General features: G+C 36.7%; 1 protein-coding gene across 4 annotated transcripts in view; it reads left to right on the forward strand.

Moving 5' to 3' along the window:
• Window positions 1–23,418, forward strand: part of ssbp2b (single stranded DNA binding protein 2b) — an 85,139-nt gene that overhangs the window by 6,474 nt on the left and 55,247 nt on the right. For all 4 annotated transcript variants that reach the window (XM_065262181.2, XM_065262165.2, XM_065262173.2 and 1 more), the window contains exons 2-4: window positions 14,129–14,201; window positions 15,233–15,294; window positions 15,387–15,471. In XM_065262181.2, the coding sequence (XP_065118253.1) occupies window positions 14,129–14,201; window positions 15,233–15,294; window positions 15,387–15,471 (220 nt within the window). The remainder of the gene's footprint in view (window positions 1–14,128; window positions 14,202–15,232; window positions 15,295–15,386; window positions 15,472–23,418) is intronic.

Consider the following 23,418-nt stretch of genomic DNA (forward strand, 5'->3'; position numbering starts at 1 on the left):
AAAGATCTTAAAAGACATCCAGGTGTGTTTCAGAATGCAGTTTGTGGTTTCACAGTTGATGTTTGTCTGCCTGCAGTGGGGTTTGTTGGTGTTTCTGTGTGCATGCCTCTTTCTTTTTCCCCTGCTGATCCTCAGGAGTGCAGACCTCTCTAATATCTCAATGCATTAATATGCAAACAGTGTGGTCCACGCAGCAGCACAAGGTTAAGCATGCGTGACGAGAAGAGAAAGAGAGAGAGAAAAGACCCAGACACTGTCAGGAACTTCGTTTCTTTCCTCCCCGTCACTGCATTCATTATTATGGGCGATGTTCAATGTTGAGGGAACTAGCTTGTGACATGTTATCGGTTTATCACTGCGACAGGCTTTCAAACTGACCTACTGTTTCAGGAAAGAGCGGGCGGTTACTTTTTGTATTTTTTTGGTTTGTCTATTCTTTGTACGCTGCAGAAAACGCTATTTATTTCATCGTTTTGGTTTTGTTTTACTTGGGTTGATCCTAAATTCAATCAGTGTGGGATGGCACAGCACATGTTGCCTCTTGCATTCCTTATAATTTTATTTTAGGTGGGAGTTTTGTGACTGGTCTAAAGGAGACTTGTGACTGATCCTAAGTGTCCCATGAGCTACTAATTTGTTTCCTAAAAATGTAAACCATGAAAACGAAAGCAAAACCTGTTTGAGAAAAGCTTTTTGGGCTGTGAAGCAGAACTTCTGCTTTAACTCTTTCCCCGCCAGAGTTAAAAAAAAAAGTTGCCAGTCAGCGCCAGCATTTATATAAACATACAATAAATCAAATGAAAGAACAGACCCTCTGCTTTCAAAAAAAAAGTTTTATCCTACCTTTATTTGTTTTCTTTTATCACCTCTCAGATATGGGTAGGTTTCTTCAAAAATGCTAAATTTTGAGGAAAATTCTGAGATTATTGCATTTGTGTGAAGGACTTTTGATAAAGATCAGATTCAGAGCAATGATCAAAACATACACAGAGTTCTTACTGGGTTTGCTTCTGGGTTTTTTAATTTGGGTAAGAGTGCCACCTGGTGGATAATAGCGGAAATATAGATCGCCGTAAAAACTCGTCATTGGCAGGGAAGTGTTTTCTCTTAGCTGATGAGTCAATTCGTCAATGGCAGGGAAAGAGTTAAAGTCATGAAATGTCAAGTAATTGTTTATCCATTTAAAATATCAAAAAATCTCTAAAACAAAAATTCACTTCAAAAACAAAATTGCATATGATTAAGACACGACTTGGGAAAAAATCCCAATGGGGCAAGAAGATAAACTTATATTTAAACACTTAAGTGAGTTGTAATGTCTCTGGAGACATTCATTTTGTTTTAAGGATCTTTTTTTTTCCGGAAAACAAGACATAATGACCACCTTTCGACACTATGTAAAGCAGTATGCTAAAAACATCTCTTCCGGTGTTTTTAAAATTCCTCGTCTTCATTTGAAACCATTATGATATTTCCTGTTGTCTCATTAAGACGCATTATTGTTTTGTCATTATTCTAAAACAACTCCCTGATTAAGGAAACAGCCGTTTGGTTTTTGAACATATTGCATTCAACTGGGCCACTTTTTGCAGCTCATTTATCCTAGGAAAAGATGAGGATTTTTTAAAACCATTTTGTCGGAGGGGGGCTCTTTTCCTCTGATCTGCTTCCTGTTATGTTTTAGGATCATAACTTTATCAACAAGCCAGATGGCTAAGCCTAAGCACATTGAAGGTAGCTGTAAGGAATGTGAACTGTGGTGTTCGGTGAGGGAATTTTCCTGGGAGGCTGATGTGTAAATGAATATTGATCGAATTTGCTCTCCTTACAGTGTAAATTATTATAGTAGATTTGATATCATATCATGTATTTTGTTGAAACTCATGCTTATATATATATATATATATATATATATTTACTATATATATATATTATTTTTAAATTAATAGTAAACAATTATTTAAAAGTATTATTTGTTGTCACATTGAAGTTTGTTGTACAGTAGGATGGGGCTTTTGCTCACCTGTGGGGGTCAAAGATATTGACATTAAGGGTGCACTCGAGTGCTGTTGTCCCCTCTCCTCTATAGGCTTAGATTCACACTACTTTTATTGATCTGTGCCCAAGCATGCTTTCATCATTAGAATGTGATTGTTTTGATAAAACAGGAAGAAAATCGCTCTCTTAACAGTGGAGCGCTTTGTAATGTTTAGTTTGTGGCTTCTATTTTGAGTTTTTTGGGACACACAGCCCATTCACCATGCCTATCATATTGCTTAGTCAATCTATCGCTTGTGCCGCGCAGACGTTCACATAACTGTGCTGCACGCACAAACCGTGCCCGGGAATGGTAAGGAGTGAATGTATTAGATAATGAATCTGGATTAGGGGTCAAAATTGCTTGGGCGCGATTAGGTTTGGATTAGAGGTCTTCTCGGGTCCAAAGAAATGTACCCGACCGAAAAGACCCGAATCACTTTATACCCCAACCCGACGTCCATAAATAATTTTTTTTACAAGAGAGACCTGACCCCAGACAAACCCGAGTCCGACCCGAACTAGTGGCAATTTTTTTTGACCCGAATGTAAACGGCACTGACTTGTGTGCATTCTGCAGACCCACACGCAGCTGTCAGCAGCTGGCCTCGCAACCAATTTGGCGAGCTTCTCCATTTCTTTTACTTTGTTATATGATGACAACACCAAGGTAACCGTTAAAATTTACATTTAAAATTGACTGACATGTCTGTCTCAACGAAAATTAACGCACCGCCAGCCACACAATGTCGCAAGCGCTCTTGGCAAACAGATGAGAGTTTTGAAAGGACATTGATGCACACACGCCAGAGAGTTCGGGTCTTCTCGGGTCTTTTCAGCAAAATCACATTAATTTAAAATTACCCGAGACCCAATGCCGCTATTATTGTACCAGACCCGTGTTCGAGGCGCATGTGGAACTTGTAGACCCGAACTGGATGGGGTCTCGGGTCGGACCTCGGGTTTTCGGATGTAAGTGGACCTGTGAAGACCTCTAGTTTGTATAGTGTTAGTACGCCCTAAAGGTCCAAGTGTACTTCGCACAGTCGAACACACAGGCTTGCAAAGTTTCATTTGATTCGTACATGTAAGCAAGGGGTTGGCGTGCGCATTGCGACACATTGCAATACCTCTCCTGGCCTACATACTACATACTTTTGTACGCGTAGGGTACAAGTGTTTTTCCAGTATAGACAACAATGTTGTCAAAATGATCTGTGTTCACACAGATCTGATGAAAATGACAAAAACACTGTTTTATGCATGCCAGGCCAATAGCTGATGTCACATGATGTCTGAACACGTAATGTGCATGTGTATGATGTCACAGTTTTTACAATTGTGCTTTTTAGTAGTTTACACGGAGCCGATTAAGGTATTGTTTTTAAAAACTTGCACTTTTGAAATCTGTTTTCAAAAGTTCGGTTTTTTTAGTCCCCCAGATCACTGTTGTTGCGGAAATGTTTTTTAGTCTGTATTGTTAGTTAACCTACACTTTTAATAATTTAGCATACAAATCAGTGGATGTAATGTAAGGAATAATTGACGACCAGATGTTAAATTATTAAAAAAAATATTTATTAGTTATTTTCAAATAATTCAAAGGACCAGAGTCAATTATTCTGCTTTTACCATGGTTACCACTAGGGGTGTAATGATATTTTTATGACGCACACTATAATACCTGCCTGATGCACAACTCTTTCATGTACTTCGGCTATTTGATCAAGTTTTTATCCATTTTAAATCACATTTTGAGTTTTTTTGAAAAAGCAACACTTTTCAAACATAATCATTATAAATATTCTTTATTATCATGAAAATACCTGATTTAAGTAGGTTTATATATTTCCTGGAGCGACCAGTATAATGGTACTTCTTCTGCGATGCATATTGAGTTTTTGCACGAGAGCGCCATCTGGCTTTTGGATGTAGCGGCATTTCACCATAACTCATTGAAAAGCATAGCAAGCAGAATCACACGATGTATCGTTACACCCCTAGTTAACACAGACATTGCTAAGAAGTTGCTCTAGGGGTTATTTTAAGACATTTGACAGGTTAGGTGTGCGTTTATCCAAAAATAATGCATACCTATGGAACATTTCTCAACCAATCAGAATAAAGCATTCAACAGCCCTGTGGTATATATATATATGCATCATAGCAAAATGCGCACACCCAGTATTGACTTTGATATTCAAAATATTTCTACTAATATTTTTGAAAGCAGAAATCATGCATTATATCAACAAACTTATATATAGAGGTATCACTTTTTGACTTTGTCTGTTTTGCAGATGAAGCAGTTTGCTTTGTTGTGTTACTCTTGGTGTGATTAGGCCTTAATAGACGTTAACACTTCACTTTATGATTGATCTAGCTCTACTCTAGTTCCACTTACAGTGTGTTAATGCCCGTCTGCACAAAAGCATTTGTTATAGGAAACAAGACTTTGATTGTACTTGCATCTCTCTAATAATTAAATAACAAAGAAACCCTTGATTTTAAAGAATGACACATACAGTATGCTGTCTCTTTAAAAATATTTTGGTGGTAGACACTTCCTAGCTACAGCCTGGTCCAGCCTCAGGGGACACACTGATGAAACTGTTTGTTTATGCCCGTATGTCAGCGGCGTCCTCAGAACGTTCTGTCTCTTGCGTTCCTCTCTGCTCAGTCACCCAGGCGAGAGGTCCTTAAAGATTGACGTCACTGAGCTTTCGGGCATGAGGTGGCCTTGTGCCCTTAAACCCTGGGGAGACAGCAGTGGCTTCGGACCGATTCTGCCTGCAGGAGATAATAGCAGACAGGAAGAATTGTCAGGGCGGCAGTCGCTGTCTGACCTCCACACCCCCTCTGTGCAGGTGCGACTCTGGTGAATTCCTCCAGACGCCTGCTCTCCATCCCCAAATGCAGCACTGCTTCAGTCCCTGGACACGGTCTCACAACTTCTCTTGACGCTGGTCCGATTAACTTGTTTAATATTTTACCGAACAGGGAGACTATTGCCAAGCAACGGCAGTTTGATTTCTTATTTCCGTCACTGGGGTCTGGTCTATTATCAGTTCTCATGACAAAGCCTGACAGACACAAACTGGGCTGCTAGGCGCTGGTGTGCTTGACTGGGCTTAACATACTTCCCTGTTGTCCTGAAATAGGCAGCGTTGGGGAGTTGTTTACTGTAGACAGGCGGATTTGCGCGGCAGTGTTTTTATATTCTCTTCTGCCCCTAGTGGCATGAAATGAAATTGCAAAAATAACCAGATTTACATTTGCTGGAGACTATTGCGCAGTGCATACTTTGTTCTGCAATAATCAACCTACAAATTGCTTACTTAAAAGTCTTTGTTTTAAGAGCATGTGACCCAGGAAAAAACTGTATACAAAGAATCTCCCTTACATAAAGGATTATGGCATACCTGACTTTGTCCTCGATTGACCTGATGTACAAACTCGGCTGTCTTTATTTGTTTGGCGGTCATCTCAACAGCAGACCGGTCACCGATGTTTTCCTCGTTTGTTTTATTACTCCATTCACCCAAACACTGCTTTCATCTCCTGCCCTAATCTGGACCGCCCTACCGTTATGAAACATTAATAGTGCCATCCATCCCCCATCAGTGTTTTATCTCAAGGGGCAGAGAAATACAGACGAGACCACAGGCTGAATCAAACTCAGCCAGAATAACAGCCCGAGCGAGACCTCCGGGTTGAATTTTGCACAGATACAGTAAAACCTTTCTGCTGGACCAATTACCAATCTAATTTAAGCTTTTCTTGCTTGGTTTTATTTGTCTTGGATTGCATCAGGATGTGTTGCTCATCAATATGTTGTTGGATTGTGCACTCAAGTCCCATAAAGTTTGCTAGTGAGTGCTTTAATGAGAGTATGAAATCTGTCTGTCTTGTAGTATGTACTCCACACAACAGACAAAAGGTTAGAATTTTTAAAGCAGTTACAAATGCAGTAATAATGTTATAAAATGTATGTATAAAATTATAACTATTGAAATTATGACTATTGAGTCTCTGTTACTTAAAGGATTACTCCGCTTGCATAAAAAAGATAATCCAGATAATTTACTCCCCCCATGTCATCAAAGATGTTTATGTCTTTTTTGTACAGTCGAGAAGAAATTACGTTTTTTTGAGGAAAACATTCCAGGATTTTTCTCCGTAGTGTTGATCTCAAAATTTGACAGTTTCAGTGCAGTTTAAAATTGCAGTTTAAATGATCATCATCATTTTCGCCCCCCAAAATGAAAAGATGACAAAGTACTTTTAATTTTAAACCACAACTTCTCGTCTTGCACTAGCTGTATGACGTGACAGCGTGACCTTATGGATTACATAATGAAGTCGAAAGGTATTGATTTAAACTTTACTTTAAATTTAAATTACCACCTGATGATTATTACTCACCCTTAAGCCGTCCGAGATGTATGTGACTATCAATTTTCAGACAAACACAATCTGAGTTATATTAAAAAAAGTCCTGACTCTTGGCTCTTCCAAGCTTTATAATGGTAGGAAATGGTGCTACTGATTTTAAAGCCCAAAAAAGTTCATCCACCCTTCACAGAAGTAATCCACGCGGCCCCAGTGGGTTAAAAAAGACCTTCTGAGGGTTATAGATAGGATTTTTCCATATTTAAAACTTTATATTTAAAAATTATTTAAAACTAAACTAGCTTCCGGTAATGGGTGAACTATCTCTTTTAATAATTTGTGAATGAAACTTTCCTTTGAGTCAGCTGATTCACAAATCAGTCTGAATGAATTCATTCATTTACTACACTCTTAAAAATAAAGGTGCTGCACAATACCATAGAAGAACCATTTTTGGCTGTATGGTTCCATAAGAAACGTTAACATTTTAGTTTCACAAACAATTTTATATTGGGGAAAAAGTTTTTAGAGACTTAAAGTAGGGGTGTCACAATTCTCCAAATTCTCGATTCGATTGCATTTCCGATTCTAAGGTCATGATTTGATTCGATTCTCGAAATTCTATGCCATTTTTAGACTAGACTTTTATGAAATATAATATCTGACCTTGAACCCGGAGATGCCGTGCCATGTTAGTCGTGCTGTCAGTGTAAAAATATGGTATAAAACAAAACTTCCTGTCAGATGAACATTCCTGACACTACTTTGCGACTTTTTAAACACGGTTTTATTACCGTCAGATGAGATTGTGAGACTAATACCTCAATAATGGCGCTTTTCCATTGCATAGTACCCCACGGTTTAGTTTAGTTTGGGTCGGGTCACCTCACCTCACTTTGGCGTGGTTAGCTTTTCCATCGAGTTTAGTATCACTTCGGAGTGGGAGGGATTATAGGCGTGTCGTTATATTTACGCTGCCTACTGCTGTGACATCATACACGTGAGAGCGTTGTTGTACATTCCCATACATTCATTTATTTCTCAGTCTGCCACAAAATTAAAATTGGCCACCACAAATAGATGTTTGCTCATCGCGTTAATAACTACCTCTGTCTCACATGACAGTTTCTGTTCAAACACCCGACCCGTGGCGTCAGTCGACGGCGCTCCGCTGAGCCTCATTCAAGTTGCATATAAGCATATATAATGCGGACGTGCACGTCACGAATGTGCCTCCACAAACTGCAAGTCTGGAAAAAAACTGTTATGGTGTCCCGGATTCTCAACCTGTGGATGTTTTTCATTACTAAAAGGGTGTTTGGAAACTTATAGCAGAACACAGATAACAACATGTTTGCTTGAGACAGCGCAAGCTAGCAGTAAGCTAAAGCTAATATTTACATTATAGCGATGACGTGACGATTCTCTCAGACCAATCAGTGATCTACACTGTTTTCGCGTCACGTTTGGTATCAGCTCGGGTCGCTTGGAACCCCAACCGAGGTGGTATGAAAAAAAGTATCGGGTACTACGTACTGCACCCAATGGAAAAGCTCCCAAAAGTAAGCTGACCCGACCCAAACTAAACTAAACCGTGGGGTACTATGCAATGGAAAAGCGCCATAAGTCATGTTTAAATGCTGTTTTAAATGCTCTTAAGCAACTAAAATAAGTTGTTGTGAAACTTAAACAGATCTCAGTTCAGAGAAACGACCGGTCTGTCCTGCTCTGATTGAGTTCAGCTGAAGGCGGAAAGCATGTGCAGTTTTTTGTTTCCCATGTAAAGAGCAGCTTGTGTGGTGTCTCCTGCATCTGCCATGCTATCATTTGACAAAATACAATGAAGGCATACTATAGCTTCAATAGTCTATAAAATTAATAACTCCATTATAAACAAGATTCTGTCTTATCAAGACTTAATCTGTTGTTATCTTCTGGGCATTTTTACTTTAACATTATTAACTTTAAATTGCTCATAATTTAAAACTGCAGTGAGCATTTAGTTAAAAGCTACAGTGAGTGGCAAATTTCTGTAAATTTTTATAATCAAAAAACAGTATAAACTGAAAAACATGTATACCGTGAAATATTCCGTTCCGTAAAATAAAATTACTCATTCCGTGGAATAGATTTTTGGTCATTCCACCCACCCCTAGCATGGCAGCATCGATGATTCCATTTTTTAATTCGAAGTTCTGACTTAATTTCGATCGATTTCAAATCGTGACACCCTTAATTTAAAGGTGTATTGTGTGACTTTTACACACTGTTAAACCTGATTTTTTTCAGAAACTGATTGCCTTAAACCATTTTAGTTTCAAAACACAAACATATGAGTACTGTAAACTTAAAGGAACAGTATATAGGATTTTGGCCAAAACTGGTATTGCAATCACAAAACTTGTGGCTAAAACTGGTACTGCAATCACACAACTGGTGGCCAATACACAAAATGACAACATAAACATCATTTGAGGGCTGCAACCCCACTTTTTTAATGACAATATCCTGGCCAGACCACTGTTGTCAGTGATATAAGTATTTGAAATGAAAATTATTTCTTAATGTTTAGTGACATATCAGGGCCATTTTATGATTAATTGATATACATTTCTTACATACTGTTCCTTTAAATATAAGTGCATATAACTCAATTTATTTAAGTTAACAGTACTCAAATGGTTTAAGACAATCAGTTCCCTTAAATGGTTAGTTGAGTTAACCTTTTAGGTTTTAAAGTGTAGAAGGATCTCTTGACAGAGATGCAATATAATATACATAATTAACTATATTATCAGTGGTGTTTAAAGACCTTACTTAATGAACTGTATTGTTTTTATTACCTTTGAATGAGCCGTTTTTATCTGCATACACTGCGGGTCCCCTTACACGGAAGTTGTCGTCATTTTCTACAGCAACTATTGCTCTATAGAGCGTATTTTGTCCCTATGTTGTCTCAGACGACGACTTGTTTGTCCTGTGGTGGCTACCATATGCGTTTTAAAATTGAGGGGTGAGCTGTTTGTTGCAATATCACAATCTCACCACTAGTTACCACTAAAATTTACACAAACCACTAGGGATGCATAACGATTAATCACGATTAATCTACAGCATAATATAAGTTTTTGTTTACGTCATATATGTGTGTGTGTGAACTGTGTATAATAACTTTGTATAGATGAATGCACACACATTTAAAGTCGCCATGAAACGGAAGTAGTGATTGCCTTATTTTCCCCGTGGTGACGTATATCCGAATGAAACGGCTTTTGAGATGAAATAAGGCAGGGCTGGATTTGAATTTGTCCATCGAGATCTGATTGGATCGTTTGAAGTTGGGTCGTGTTGCTATTGCTAATCACTGCGATCTTCTCCCGGACCCCGCCCACCTGCCATACTTTTGACCGGAAGTGAAGAGAGATCGTTTTGAGGAGGGGAGGAGATTTGCATTTTTGATTAAAGATTATGAGCACACACGAATTTTTAAACAGATAAGTCATTTGTTAATAATACCACACTATTAAAAATACATATATAGTTTTTCATTTCAATTTCATTGCGACTTTAACAGAAAGAGATTTTAACAGTATATATTTGAAGTTCTTTTTGATGATGCTACGGTTGTAGAAATAAGGTTGAAGAAACGTTTCTTATGTAACACATGAAAGGATGACTGACAAGTCTGTTTCGTACTGTGTGCTAGACTTTAACCAAAACCACCAAGATTTTATCAACCGATTTTCGACTCATGGATTCATGTAATCTGTAACTCAGACAACAAAGAGTTGTTTATATCAGAATGTGCCCACAAACCATGGATAAAATTGTATTTCTCCTCTGTAATCCATAATGAGCATCCAGGCTGATCTGCTCAGGGTTTTGGATGAAGATGTACATTCAATATTTTCCCTTCAATTCTGTTTGCAGCCCCAGTAGGGGGTATTTCCACAGAGATGGGGGTATTTTCACAGCAGCTATCCCCTCCATCATACCCACGTCTCTATGACATTACCAAAGTTTCTAGACCTCGGGAGTATTAATTGCCCCCCACTCATCCACCCACCCTTTCCTTTCATCTTCGCCTTTATTTGCGTCAGTATCCGTAGTTATTATCCTCACCGCATCACTCTGGTCATACTCCTTTGTTCCTTTAATATTCCTTCTCTCTTGCTCTCTTTCCGCCTCTCTCTCCAACAAATCCCAGATCTCCTTCTTCATTAATTGTCACATTGGTGTTTTTGATTCGCCGTAGATAAGTAGACCGCATCTCTTTGTGTAAACTCTGTCCGGTTTGTTCATTAGAACCTGTTCGAGGCGTTTTACTGTCTGGCCCCAAGTCTACGGTAATGACAGGAAGGGTGGAAGACTTGAGAAACTGATTTGCATTTGCACTGAAACGATGCTGCGTGCACTGTGGCATATCAGCCTTACTAAAATCTATTAAGTATCTGCATTAACTGCCAGTCATTATTAGTGGAGGCTCACAGCTATTTGCCTGGATTCTTGCCGTGTTTTGCAAAGGGAATGTTGGAACAACAACGTTCCGATTAACTTTATTGTTTGGAAAGGTTCAATTAGAGTAGCTATCATACAGACAGGTGTATCTTTCTCGTCCTTTAATCTGTATTTTATTAAACTGGTTTGTGAGAGGTCTGATCAAAGCTTCAGACTGGTTCTTTACATGTTGTTTTGATTTACCATTCCATACAGTCTTTGCTTTTATAGAAGGTGGTTTTATTTAAATGTTGTTTTGCATGCGCCGCTAGAGTGAGCAGTTTCTTATGTGTTCGGTCCAGCTCAAATCAGACGTGATCATCGTTAGACCTTACTTCATGTGCAACTTTGTTTTTTTTATAAATGTTTGTAATTTCTTTATTTGTTCTTATTAGATTTTTTACACCTCTTTTTTTTACTGATCCGAAAAATTATCTGATCCGTCCCTCAGAAACCATACTGAGATCCGAACCGTAAGTTTTGTGATGTGTCACACCCCTATATGACATGACGTTAATTATTTTGTGTCCGTATGGTTCAATTAAATGTAAATAAAATAAATTTGCAGATTACTTGAATACATTCTCTTTTTTGAGTCTAAAATTTCTGGTTTTCTTTAATTTTGAAAGAATATTTGGGGGATAATTGCAAAAATGTCAGTGTGGTGTAACCGGTCTGTGTCAGATGGTGTAACTAGTTTTTTTTTAAATAAAAATATAAATATATACATAAAAAATGTTGAATAAAATATAATCATTTGCTTTAGCGTTTTTTGCATACATTGTTACATAATTTGCCAAAGATTATTTAGAAAATAGAGCTGTTTATAGCATATGTCAGGACAAATATTACAAAACGCATTAAAATTTACATTTAGAAAAAAAATTATATTTTAAAATGATTTTTTATGCAATCAATGTGGATAAAATATTTAATATTTCTCATTCTTTGGGGCAATTGGCAGTTACACCATTTGACATTTTCAGGTCCATTTACTCTTAACTTTCATAAAATGGTGCACATGTAATTTTTATTGCATAAAATTAACATAAATACACTATGTACATTGAAATAAGCCTGATGCATGCTTTTAAAACAAATATTTTTTTAAAGATTTTTGAATTTCTCATTTTGCCAAACCGTTTTTGTCACTGACTAGGGATGGGACGATTACCGGTTTCACAATTAACCACGATAAAATGTCCTGACAGTTTGTATTATCGTTTAAAATTTAAGTTTGATTACCGTGATTTTGAAAACCCGCTGTAAATTCGGTTCAGCCAGAATCAGTTTGACGCAGGTGCGCACATGCAACTATATTTTTTTGCACAAGAAGGCATTTAAGGATAATGTATTATATTCATTCAAAGTAAAATTATTAGACAGATTTATTTTTTTACCACAAAAAAAAATTCAGGGACATAAAATATTAAATTGTGCATTTTCAAAAATAAAACTTGTTCAAATGTTTTCAGTGTGCACTGCACAAAATGATTTTTAAGAAAAAAAATTCTTAGTATTTTTGTCTTGTTTTCAGTAAAAATATTAAATTTTTTTTTAATTAAGATGCTTTTTCTTGATGAGCAAAACGACCCAAGAAAATATATTATATATTAAATTTGATATTTTTGGTCTAAAAACTAGAATTATTTTCTTGGGTCGTTTTGCTCATCAAGAAAAAGCATCTTAAGTTAAGAATTTTTAGATATTTTTACTAAAAACTAGACAAAAATACTAAGATTTTTTTTCTTGAAATCATTTTTTGCAGTGTATCAGTTCTTTTTGAACATTTCCATCTTATTTTAACAAAACCATGATAATGTTGATAACCATGATAACTTTGGTCACTATAATCATGATATGAAATTTTCACATCCCTATCACTGCCCCGATGGCTGCCAAACCTCCCTTTACATAGCAGTGATCCATGATCGCGTCTCCCCTCGCATTTATGAATCCAAAACATGAGTTATTTTCGACAAGATATTTGTTTCAGAGTTCAATTTAATCACTAGTCAGACCATTAAACAAACAGAGACCGGAAATCAAGTTCCGCCCAGACGCGTAACAGCATCCAATCTTCACAAAAGTCGTTTGTTTAGGTTGTTACTGATGAATCGGTCTATTCATAATTTTTTACGTATTTTTTTAAAGTTTTAAAATCATTCAGTTACTGCAAACCATTGCGATATGCATATTGTGATGTGCAGTGTTGCGTTGCCGTCAATATTCGTTGCAGTATTTTGTGTGTTATTGCGGTAACTTCAATTGTCTACAACTGTCTGACAAATGCATAAAATGTCAATCGAAAAGATAGCAAAAATGTGGTGGTTGCATTGCTTGGTATTGCCTTTTTTTGGTCACATACGCTAAAGTTATCTTTGGCAGTTTGTGAACACATCTATTTTAATAATTTGGTAACAATAACACTGAAAGTTCTCCTTTGTTTAGTCGAAAACAAAAGCAACATTTGAAATGCCCTGACATTCACCCTGGAGTTTTTGAAGCATTTCTCTTCAGAAAATGTGAACATCTAGTCGGCCATTAAAGTCATTACGTCGCAATACATTGGGATGTAATAGCTGTTAAATGAACTCAGAAATAGACCACAGGAGAGATCCCATACTGAGGTTTAAGATGTACATAAATATTTAGCATCGGAGGCACAGAGAGATCCCACAGTGGCCTCAAATGAACCGTACCGAGTCAAGTGATCAAATCTTTAAAACCGTCAGATCAATAAATGGACGTCGACCACCCACTATCACTCCCTATCTTTATTATTCAAGGGAAATATTTTTGGCTATGATGACAGCTAAAGTGATCTCTCTGGTGTCTCATTTTGTTTGACAGATTGTTCAGCGTCAGCAAAGCTGATCTGCATGTGAAGTTCGTCTTACAGTGAAATTCTTCCCTCAAGTGTGACCTTCTTCATACTTCCTACCTTGTAAAGTGAAAAGTTGAATGTGGCCCAAATTCGATCTTGCTTTGATTTGGCATTTTACATTCAGTTGTATGCATTTGGCAGATCTGTATGTGTGGTTCCTGGGAATCGAACTCATTACTTTTGTGTTGCTAATGCTCTGTTGCAGTGTGAGCGTAGCTTATCAACTACATTTGCGTAATTTTTTTGTGTAAAGAATCGATAGCGTGCATAATCATATAAAATGACGTGATTTTAAAACCTCTCTCTCTTTTGCAGGCTAGCACTGTACGTCTATGAGTACTTATTACATGTAGGAGCCCAGAAGTCGGCACAGACCTTCCTGTCAGAGGTGAGCCAACGTAGGGTTTTATTTAAACTCCGACTTATCGATGTGCCATCCAGACACGCGGCCTCGTAAGCATCGGCTGCTTCCCTCGGGACTTCGGCTAATTTAATTACACGCAGATGATATGCTGAGCTAGCAGAACACATTAGACGTTCGGTGTCCTCTAAATAGGCTTGGTAGAGAGTCTGTAAGAAAACGACTTAATTGTTTGAGCGGCATTAGCATGTTGATCGTCGCCTTATTCCAATTTTACGATTTTTTTAATATATGTATTAGTGCTTTTGTTTTAAACTGGCTGCTTTGGATACTATAATTAAGTTTTATTTGTGATATAGGCGCTTTATGAAAGATCACAATCATTTATGCCTGAACGAGTTTTAAATGCCTTTGAATGTCGCAGATGCATTGTGGGATAGATCAGTGTTAGGAAAGCCATGACATTTTGAAGAGCTGATATTTATAGACTAGCCGTTATTTGCATATGAGTCACACACACTTAAGTGTACGGGCCATCTGAGAAAACACAATGATATGCAGAAAAGAGCCGCAAGCGGTGCATGTGGTCTCATACGTTCAGATTAGTAGGTTACCCCATCTACGCGTCTCTTGCGAGACTATTATAAGTGAGCATCTTGAAACGTTTTTGAAAAACAAAACAGCAGCCATTTTGGTTTAAATACGCTTCAAATGTCACAAATGGTGTGAAAACATTCAACTAGCTGTAAGTGGATGTGAGTGCTTTATTATTAAGACGATTGCCAATAGCAAGTCAAGTAATTTTTATCTGTATAGCACTTTTAACAATCCACGTTGTTCCAAAGAAAGTTTACAGAAAATGATGGCCTAATGAAGAAAACCCAAGAAACCAGACTAAGCACTTAGACACTGTTATCTGCCAATGCTGATAACCTTAAAAATGGCCAAATATCGACCCTAATGGCTCTCTCTAAAATGTGAATTTTGCAAAATAAACCAAATTGCAAAGTCTGTTACCTGTAAAAGTTTAATGCTGGATTCCTCTGTCATCTCTGTAGATAAGATGGGAGAAGAACATAACGTTAGGGGAACCTCCAGGATTCTTACATTCATGGTGGTGGTAAGGTTCATTTTGTTGTTTTTTTAGATTGCATTGTTGAATGTTTCTCATTTTAATGCCTAATGTTTTATTTTCCCCCGTCTGTTTTGCAGTGTATTCTGGGATTTATACTGTGCGGCACCTGAGAGGAGAGAAACCTGTGAGCATTCCAGCGAAGCAAAGGCATTCCACGACTATGTAAGTGAATGTATGGATCCTGTTTAACATTGGCTATTGCATGGATGGATGAAGAAATGCATGACTAGCAGGGCAGCAAGATATATCACAATTTGCGAAATACCAAAATATGCATATTGCAATGTATTTTTTAACAGTTTTTAAACATGTGTGACCCTGCCTGTGTAATTCAGGCTAAAGTCCCATAATCTAATGATGAGATTTGGAGCATCAAAGTTAAATTTCAACCATTAATTTCACAATGATTTCAAGTGCTGTTGTTTAGGCATGGGCCGGTTACGGGTTTCAAGGTATACCAAGGTTTTAAAGAGTCTAAGATTAGATTTTCTGTGATACCGTTTTCAAGGTATTAGCTGTGTTTACACAAAATTAATTAAATTAATAAGACAAAAGTAATTGATTTGATGTTTACATTTAAAGAGCACCTATTTCATTGCTAAAAAACAACGTTATTTTGTGTATCTGGTATAAACAAATAATTTCCACATACCGTAAATTTGTGTAGCTCCAGATTTCACTCACTTCCTGAAATGCACAGATTTAAAGAGCTCCTTAGCATGTTTGAAATATTTGCTTAAAATGCAATGCTAACAGGAGTTAACTTATAGGCTTACACACCAAATCGCATTCCTCGCTCTAAATTACTCGCAAAATGTAACTTTATTTCATGCAAATTTTTTGCTTGAGTTGATAAATTTGTTACTTGCCCGAATGAGGCGAATAGCGCCTGTTTTGGCGGCAACGTCATTTGCATCGCCCGCACCAGTTCGTGTCTATTCGCGTCTTTGCATTGACTTTTCATGTAATCTAGTTGTGCACTTACTGTATGATGTACTGTATGTTGGGCCAGGCACGTGCGTCTCCTTGCTCGGCATGAGCTGGAGCGCGCAGTACAGAACAGCTGGAGAGTGATGGCGCGATGATTTAACATACAGGTCCATGATGGGGAAAAGCGTTCATAAAACTCTCTCTCAACGTTTTATTTCTTTGTTTAATATCATTGGAGTTTGTCATTGGAGTTTTTTATTCATTTTAAAAACTTTTTTTACTTGCTTTCGTCGCTCCATAAAGCATAAGCATATCGTTTTTGTTTGTTTACCTCTTTGCCGGCTAACTTCCAGGTGACGCGCTTACGTTTGGGAGGAGTAAAATACTGACATGTGGTTTTCCTCTACCTTTGCTGTTTTTTATCTTTTCTCTGCCGCCCTGTTTTTCTCCGCCCTATCTTTGAGGCGCCAAACTCTGCAAGCAACAATGCGCGAGAGAGACCGTGTGTTCACTTCGCTCCGCGCTTAACTGAAGTTTTTCTTTTTTTTATTAAACGTCTCTGTGTCACGCAACACAACTAATCGATTATGAAATTCATTGCCAACCCTTTTAGTAATCGATTTTTATCGATTTAATCGATTTGCTGTTGCAGCCCTAGTGTGTATGCTTATGTGTGTATGTTATGGTGTGTAGTCATTATTTTTTTTTATGTATGTGCCCTTATAAACTTTAATCTAAATCTGCAAATGAACTTCCGCCCTCTTGTGGCGATCATTCTCATATGATGTCAGTTAGATGGCTTGGGCGGGAGCATCCATTAACTCCGCCCCCTCCTATTTTTTGATTGAAAATATATCTTATCTATATATATCTATATCTTATCAAAGCACAGTGGAAAACACAAGCCATGCCCACTACTTACCTTGTGTGATATTTATCGCGTTTCACTCGGAAATACATCACAACCTGGAAGTAAAGTCAATAGCGACCCCCTTAAAGCCACGAGGACTTTAAGTTTATCATACTGCCAAAATCTTATACCGCCCCATGCCTAGTGCTGTTGAATGTAATAGTTTTTATGACGCGTTGCGATGCTAATGTGAACGATTACTGCATCGATGCATAAAAACAAATAATCGATTATTTAAAAAAGTCGTGCTCGTGTGCACGCCTCTCTCTGTAGAAAACAGTAAATCACAAAAATTACTTTAGTTGGGGTTTCATGGGCAGAGTCACATATTTAAAGGAACAGTATGTAGGATTGTGGCCAAAACTGGTATTGCAATCACAAACCTTGTGGCTAAAACTGGTACTGCAATCACACAACTAGTGGCCAATACGCAACATGACAACATAAACATCAGTTGAGGGCTGCAACTCCACTTTTTAAATGACAATATCCTGGCCAGACCACTGATGTCAGTGATAAAAATATTTGAAATGAAAATAAATTCTGATATGTCTAGTGACATATCAGGGCCATTTTATGATTAATTGATATAAATTTCTTGCATACTGTTCCTTTAAATAATATATATTGAATATCGCATTATTTAGCAAGTTATAACACATTGTTTTATTTTGTCTTTAATATTGTGTAGCCTTAATGTATAGACAGACACACAGACAAAGATTTATTTCAAAGTTTAAATTTTATCACAATGCAAATGATATTTTCTTAAATGAAGGGTCAGTTATGGTTCTGCTTTAAAATGCTTTGATCTGAGTAAGGCCAAAAGCATGAGAAGGATTGCTGGCACATACGGGAAGGAAGCATGATTCAATTTCCTGTGTACCTCAGGCTGTGGGTCACCTTAACTCTTATAAACAAGAGCACGCAAAGGCAAACATATTTCTCATTGTACCATAAAGGATGATCGAATGTCCTATTAGGAGCTTGAATACCTTCAGTCAAACGCTTGAACAGTTTAGAAGATGACTAAATCTTGCTGCGATGCTAAAGATCGCTGGTTTGGCCGGTCTCCGGCTCCAATTAGTCGGATTTCCTCAGAGAGCGTCTGGAGTGTGGGCACAACAGAAGTAATTACGGAGAGCTTTAGATCCCTAAACATGAACATCTCTGTCCAATAGATTTGCTGGTTTTGTGACTAATTGCAAATGTATTTCACAGCAATGACATGGAATAACTAGATAGGAATGTTACTTCATAGTTGTCTTAAAGAAACCTTGTGATACTGCTGCAAACTGAGCACACTTTTCTTTCTAAAGTTGATGTATATAATTCTAAAAATAGGAATGGGGGACAAATCACATTAAAGGGTTATTATTTTTATTGGCTACTAGCTGTACTTGTCACAGCCGTGCACAGCGTTTATTTTAATGTATGCACAATACATCAGATTATGGAAATGGGTTGAGATTGGTGCTTAACTTTGACCTTGAGAATGTTACTTTTAGATTACCCACAGCATGCATTGGGTATGTAAATGTGTCATACGGTGTGACATAGCGAAAATCTAGGAAAAAATATCCAAATAGCTTGTGAGAGATATCTGCTATGTCACACCATATGTTTATTTGTCAACTACCCATGTGCTTCATTTCCTGCCAGTGTATTCACAATGCTCATAGTCAATGCAGAAATGTGTGATATGTCTTCAGCGTCAGTGCCGTGGCTCAGAAAGAGGGAATAAAGCCCTTCATCCTTTCCTTCTCACCTCTTCTCGTCCTTTCTAAAAGAGAGATAATCTAAAGAAAACTTCCAGAGAGTTTCCTAGAGGTCACTTTCAAGCAAGGTCAAAATTTTGCCTTTCCCCATGGATGCTAAGCGATGAGGCACAGTTCCTGGTTGTGGCTTTTGGTTCAGATATGTTTGTAATTAAATACTATAGTATTACCTTTTACATCCTGTTTTTTAAACGGTATGTAACACTAAAAGAGTAGTGTGCTACATCGTTGTCACATCACTACATCACTTTCATATCATAATGGTTTATTTATTTTGTTAATAATAAATAATGTTAATTCACATCAAGGTCTAAAGTTGAAGATTAAATTGAGTCGTCTCTGAAGACTGATGAAGTAAATATTTATGTTTTATCCGATTAGTCGTTTAATTAATCGATTATGAAAATAATCGTTAGTTGAAGCCCTAGTAGTAGATGTATATATATATCATGATATGAAACTAAGCTAATATAACAGTCCTTCCGGTAAAAAGATAAAAAATCCTTCATCTTGTGTCACGTTTTCTTAAAAGCGATGGAATATGCGTGATATTTATGCAGTTTTATGCAATGAAATTGACGGAACTTGCAAAAATTGCGGGAACTTGCAAAAACTGTTTACAGCTTTTCATTGATGTTCACGTCGCATAATTACGTCACTTCATAATGTTCCCATGGCAACAGGGGACATGGCTGCGCATTTGTGAAGTAAATGCACCATTTTTTACTTTCTGCTAAGATATATATGACTTTTTGCTAAAAAAACGAGGGAATTATAAAATTATGCCAGCACTGTATATTTTGCTCGCAGAAATCTGCAATTTATGCGGCAAAAGTGCGGCGTATTAAAAATATGCTGCCACTGCATAAATATGCAGACTTAATTATGCAATCGCATAATCAAAAAAATTGAATTAAGTAAATATTTATGTTTTATCCGATTAGTCGATTAATAAAAAACGGACGATTAATCGATTATGAAAATAATCGTTAGTTGAAGCCCTAGTAGTGATATATATCATGATATGAAACCAAGCTAATATACCAGTATTAGTATAATATAACATTTATACGTTATACGTTTTTTTATTGTTGCGGGCAAAAATCTTTGATCTTGCGATACGTTTTCTTAAAAAATGCGCTGGAATATGCAGGATGTTTATGCAATTTTATGCGATGAAATTGCGGGAACTTGAAAAAATTGAACGAATTTTTGCAGCTTTTCATTGATGTTCACGTCGTGTAATTACGTCACTTCATAACGTTCCCATGGCAACAGGGGACATGGCTGCACATGTGTGAAGTAAATGCAAAAAAATTTCCCTTTCTGCTAAGATATACTGTTTATCATGATATGAAACTAAGCTAATATAACAATATTAGTATAATATAACACATACATTTTTTTGTTATTGTTGCGGGCAAAAATCTTTGATCTTGCGACACATTATTTTAAAAAATGCAATGGAATATGCAGGATATTTATGCAATTTTATGCTATGAAATTGTGGGAACTTGCAAAAATTGTGCGAACTTGCAAAAACTGTTTGAAACTTTTTCAGCTTTTCATTGATGTTCACGTCGCGTAATTACGTCACTTCATAATGTTCCCATGGCAACAGGGGACATGGCTGCATATGTGTGAAGTAAATGCAACATTTTTTAACTTTCTGCTAAGATATATATGACTTTTTGCTACAAAAATGTGTGGATTATGAAATCATGCAAGCCCTGCACATTTTGCGATCAGAAATCTGCAATTTATGCGGCGAAAGTGCAGTGTATTTAAAAAAATGCTGCCGCTGCATAAATATGCGGACTAAATCATGCCATCGCATAATCGTGTTTTTCTGGAGGGACTGATATAAATGGTTTACACATTAAATAAATGTCGTGTGATGTTTACCATCACAACGCTCGGACTAAATGCACATTATACATAATGGACTGCATGCTGTTTTTTGTTCATACACTTTCTGACATTCTGTCACATTCTCACACTTGTGCTTCTGCATTTTGGCTTCAATACCTGCGGTCTTTCACCCCAGTATTGGTTTATTTCCAGCGTGATGAATTCTCTGTTGGTGGGCATGTTAATGGTGTTAGAATAAAACCATATGCAGATATGCTGACCGAGTTTGTTCTCCATTATTACTCTGTGTCGCCGTGTTCGCTGGGGTCGTCCGGGAGTCCTAATGCACTGTGAAGTCCCTCCGAGCACTGCTGAATAGCATCCTAATTGATCCTTAGGCAGATATAAGGGTTTAATGCGATCTGCTCGTGAATAATGTCCCATAAGGACGTTGGCGCTGGTTTCCTCTTCACGATAAGAGCCAAGCGTGTGGTTTTCATATCTCGGCACAGAGAGTTGCAACACGCTCTTGGACCGTCCTGATACTGTTGTTGGTTAGGTTAGGGATGTTTGTCATGCTAGCAGATGATGCAATTCCATTGCATTTGGTCACTTAAGACTCACGTTGAATGACATTGCATTAAATAACGTGCAGTGCTACTGTAGCGCTTTTAGGGTTTTCTGGTTATTATGGGAGTGGATGGTGACCCAAAAGTGTTAATAAATAACTCACTTGACTCGTTTCGTATATTTTAAGTGTCCTGAAGGCATACAGAAGGGTTTGGGGACAAACAAACTAAAATATTATCCATTATATTATGAAAGTCTTGACATATACCTCTCTTGCAGTTCACATCTGTGTGTCTGAACTGTTGTTTAGTCAGTTTACTGTAAGGATGTTTGCTTTTAGAGTAAGTGTCTTCAGGACACTATATGAGTGGAGTATTTGAAGCTTGAAAGGTTTTCTGGTTACCATGCGAGTGAATGGTGATCGTCTCAGTCACCATCCACTCCTATAGTAACCAGAAACCCAAACAACAATTAAAAATCTGTGTTTGGGCTCTGAAGGACAAGGAAAGACATGATGGTGAGTAAATATTGAAGTATTTTTTATTTTGGGGTGAACAATCCCTTTAGGTTCACTCAAATGTCAAACACTAAATGTTTTCTTTTGCTATCTTTCTTTAAAATTTATGTCACTGGGTTTAACATTTTGTTGATAGTCATTACACACTGCAAAACTTTATTTTCAAGAAAAAAAATTCTTAAAAAATAAAAATTCAGTAAAAATATCTAATAATTCTTAAATTAAGATGCTTTTTCTTGACGAGCAAAACAACCCCAAAAATAAGTCTAGTTTTTAGACCAAAAATATCGAATTTAAGTGATTTTGTGCCTAAAACAAGCAAAAAAATCTGCCAGTGGGGTAAGCAAAAAATCTTGAACATTTTTTTTAAACACTAAATTAAAAAAAAATTCAAGAAAATTTTGCTTACCCCATTGTCAAATTTCTTTGCTTGTTTTATGCACAAAATTTGATATTTTTGGTCTAAAAACTAGACTTTTTTGGGGGGGTAATTTTGCTCATCAAGAAAAAGCATCTTAATTTAAGATTTTTTAGATATTTTTTATATTTGTGCTTAAAACAAGCAAAAAATCGACCAATGGAATTAGAAAAATTTTCTTAGTGTTTATGAAAAAAGTAAAATTACTTCAAGAAAGTGTTTCTTATTCCATTGGCAGATTTTTTTTTTTGCTTGTTTTAAGCACAAGATAGGAAGCACAATTATATTTTTGTCCAAAAACTAGACTCATTTTCCTAGGTCATTTTTCTAATCAAGAAAATACATCTTAATTTAAGAATTTTTAGATATTTTTTACTGAAAACAAGACAAAAACACTAAAAAATTATTTTTTTTGCAGTGTACATCATGACCAAAAAAAGACTTTCTTACTTAGTATTTTTGCCTTGTTTTTAGTAGAAATATAAAAAAATTCTTAAATCAAGATGTTTTTTCTTGATGAGCAAAATGACCTAAGAAAATAAGTCTAGTTTTTAGACAAATGTATCAAATTTAAGTGAGTTTGTGGATAAAACAAGCAAAAAAAATCTGCCAATGGGGTAAGCAAATTGTTCTTGAATTAAGTGTTAAAGAAAAAGTTCAAGATTTTTTTTGCTAACCTCATTGGCAGATTTTTTTGCTTGTTTTATCCACAAATTCACTTAATTTTTATATTTTTTTTGTCTTAAAACTAGACTTATTTTCTTCAGATATTTTGCTCATCAAGAAAAAAGCATCTTGACTTGAGAATTTTTAGTAAACGAGACAAAAACTAAGAAAGTCATTTTTTGCAGTGTGTATGTTACATGCTGCTGTTCATCCAGAGACCGAAGGCCTGCCATCCCCTTTATGCAAAATATCATCATATTAATATAACCTATAAATGTCTCTATATCATTTCTCATGGTGACTTCATGATAATTAAGTTGATTGGGATATATGTGTCATTACATTGCTAGTGTTGAAATTGTAAACGTTTTTACTTCCAACCCAAGAAAATATGGTCACTGAAAACCTAATTTGGCTCTCCATTGATTGACCACAATCATATTAATGGTAGCAGAGCTCATTTTGTAGA

Source organism: Paramisgurnus dabryanus, chromosome 10 (assembly GCF_030506205.2).
Source record: "Paramisgurnus dabryanus chromosome 10, PD_genome_1.1, whole genome shotgun sequence".
Classification (NCBI taxonomy): Eukaryota; Metazoa; Chordata; class Actinopteri; order Cypriniformes; family Cobitidae; genus Paramisgurnus; species Paramisgurnus dabryanus.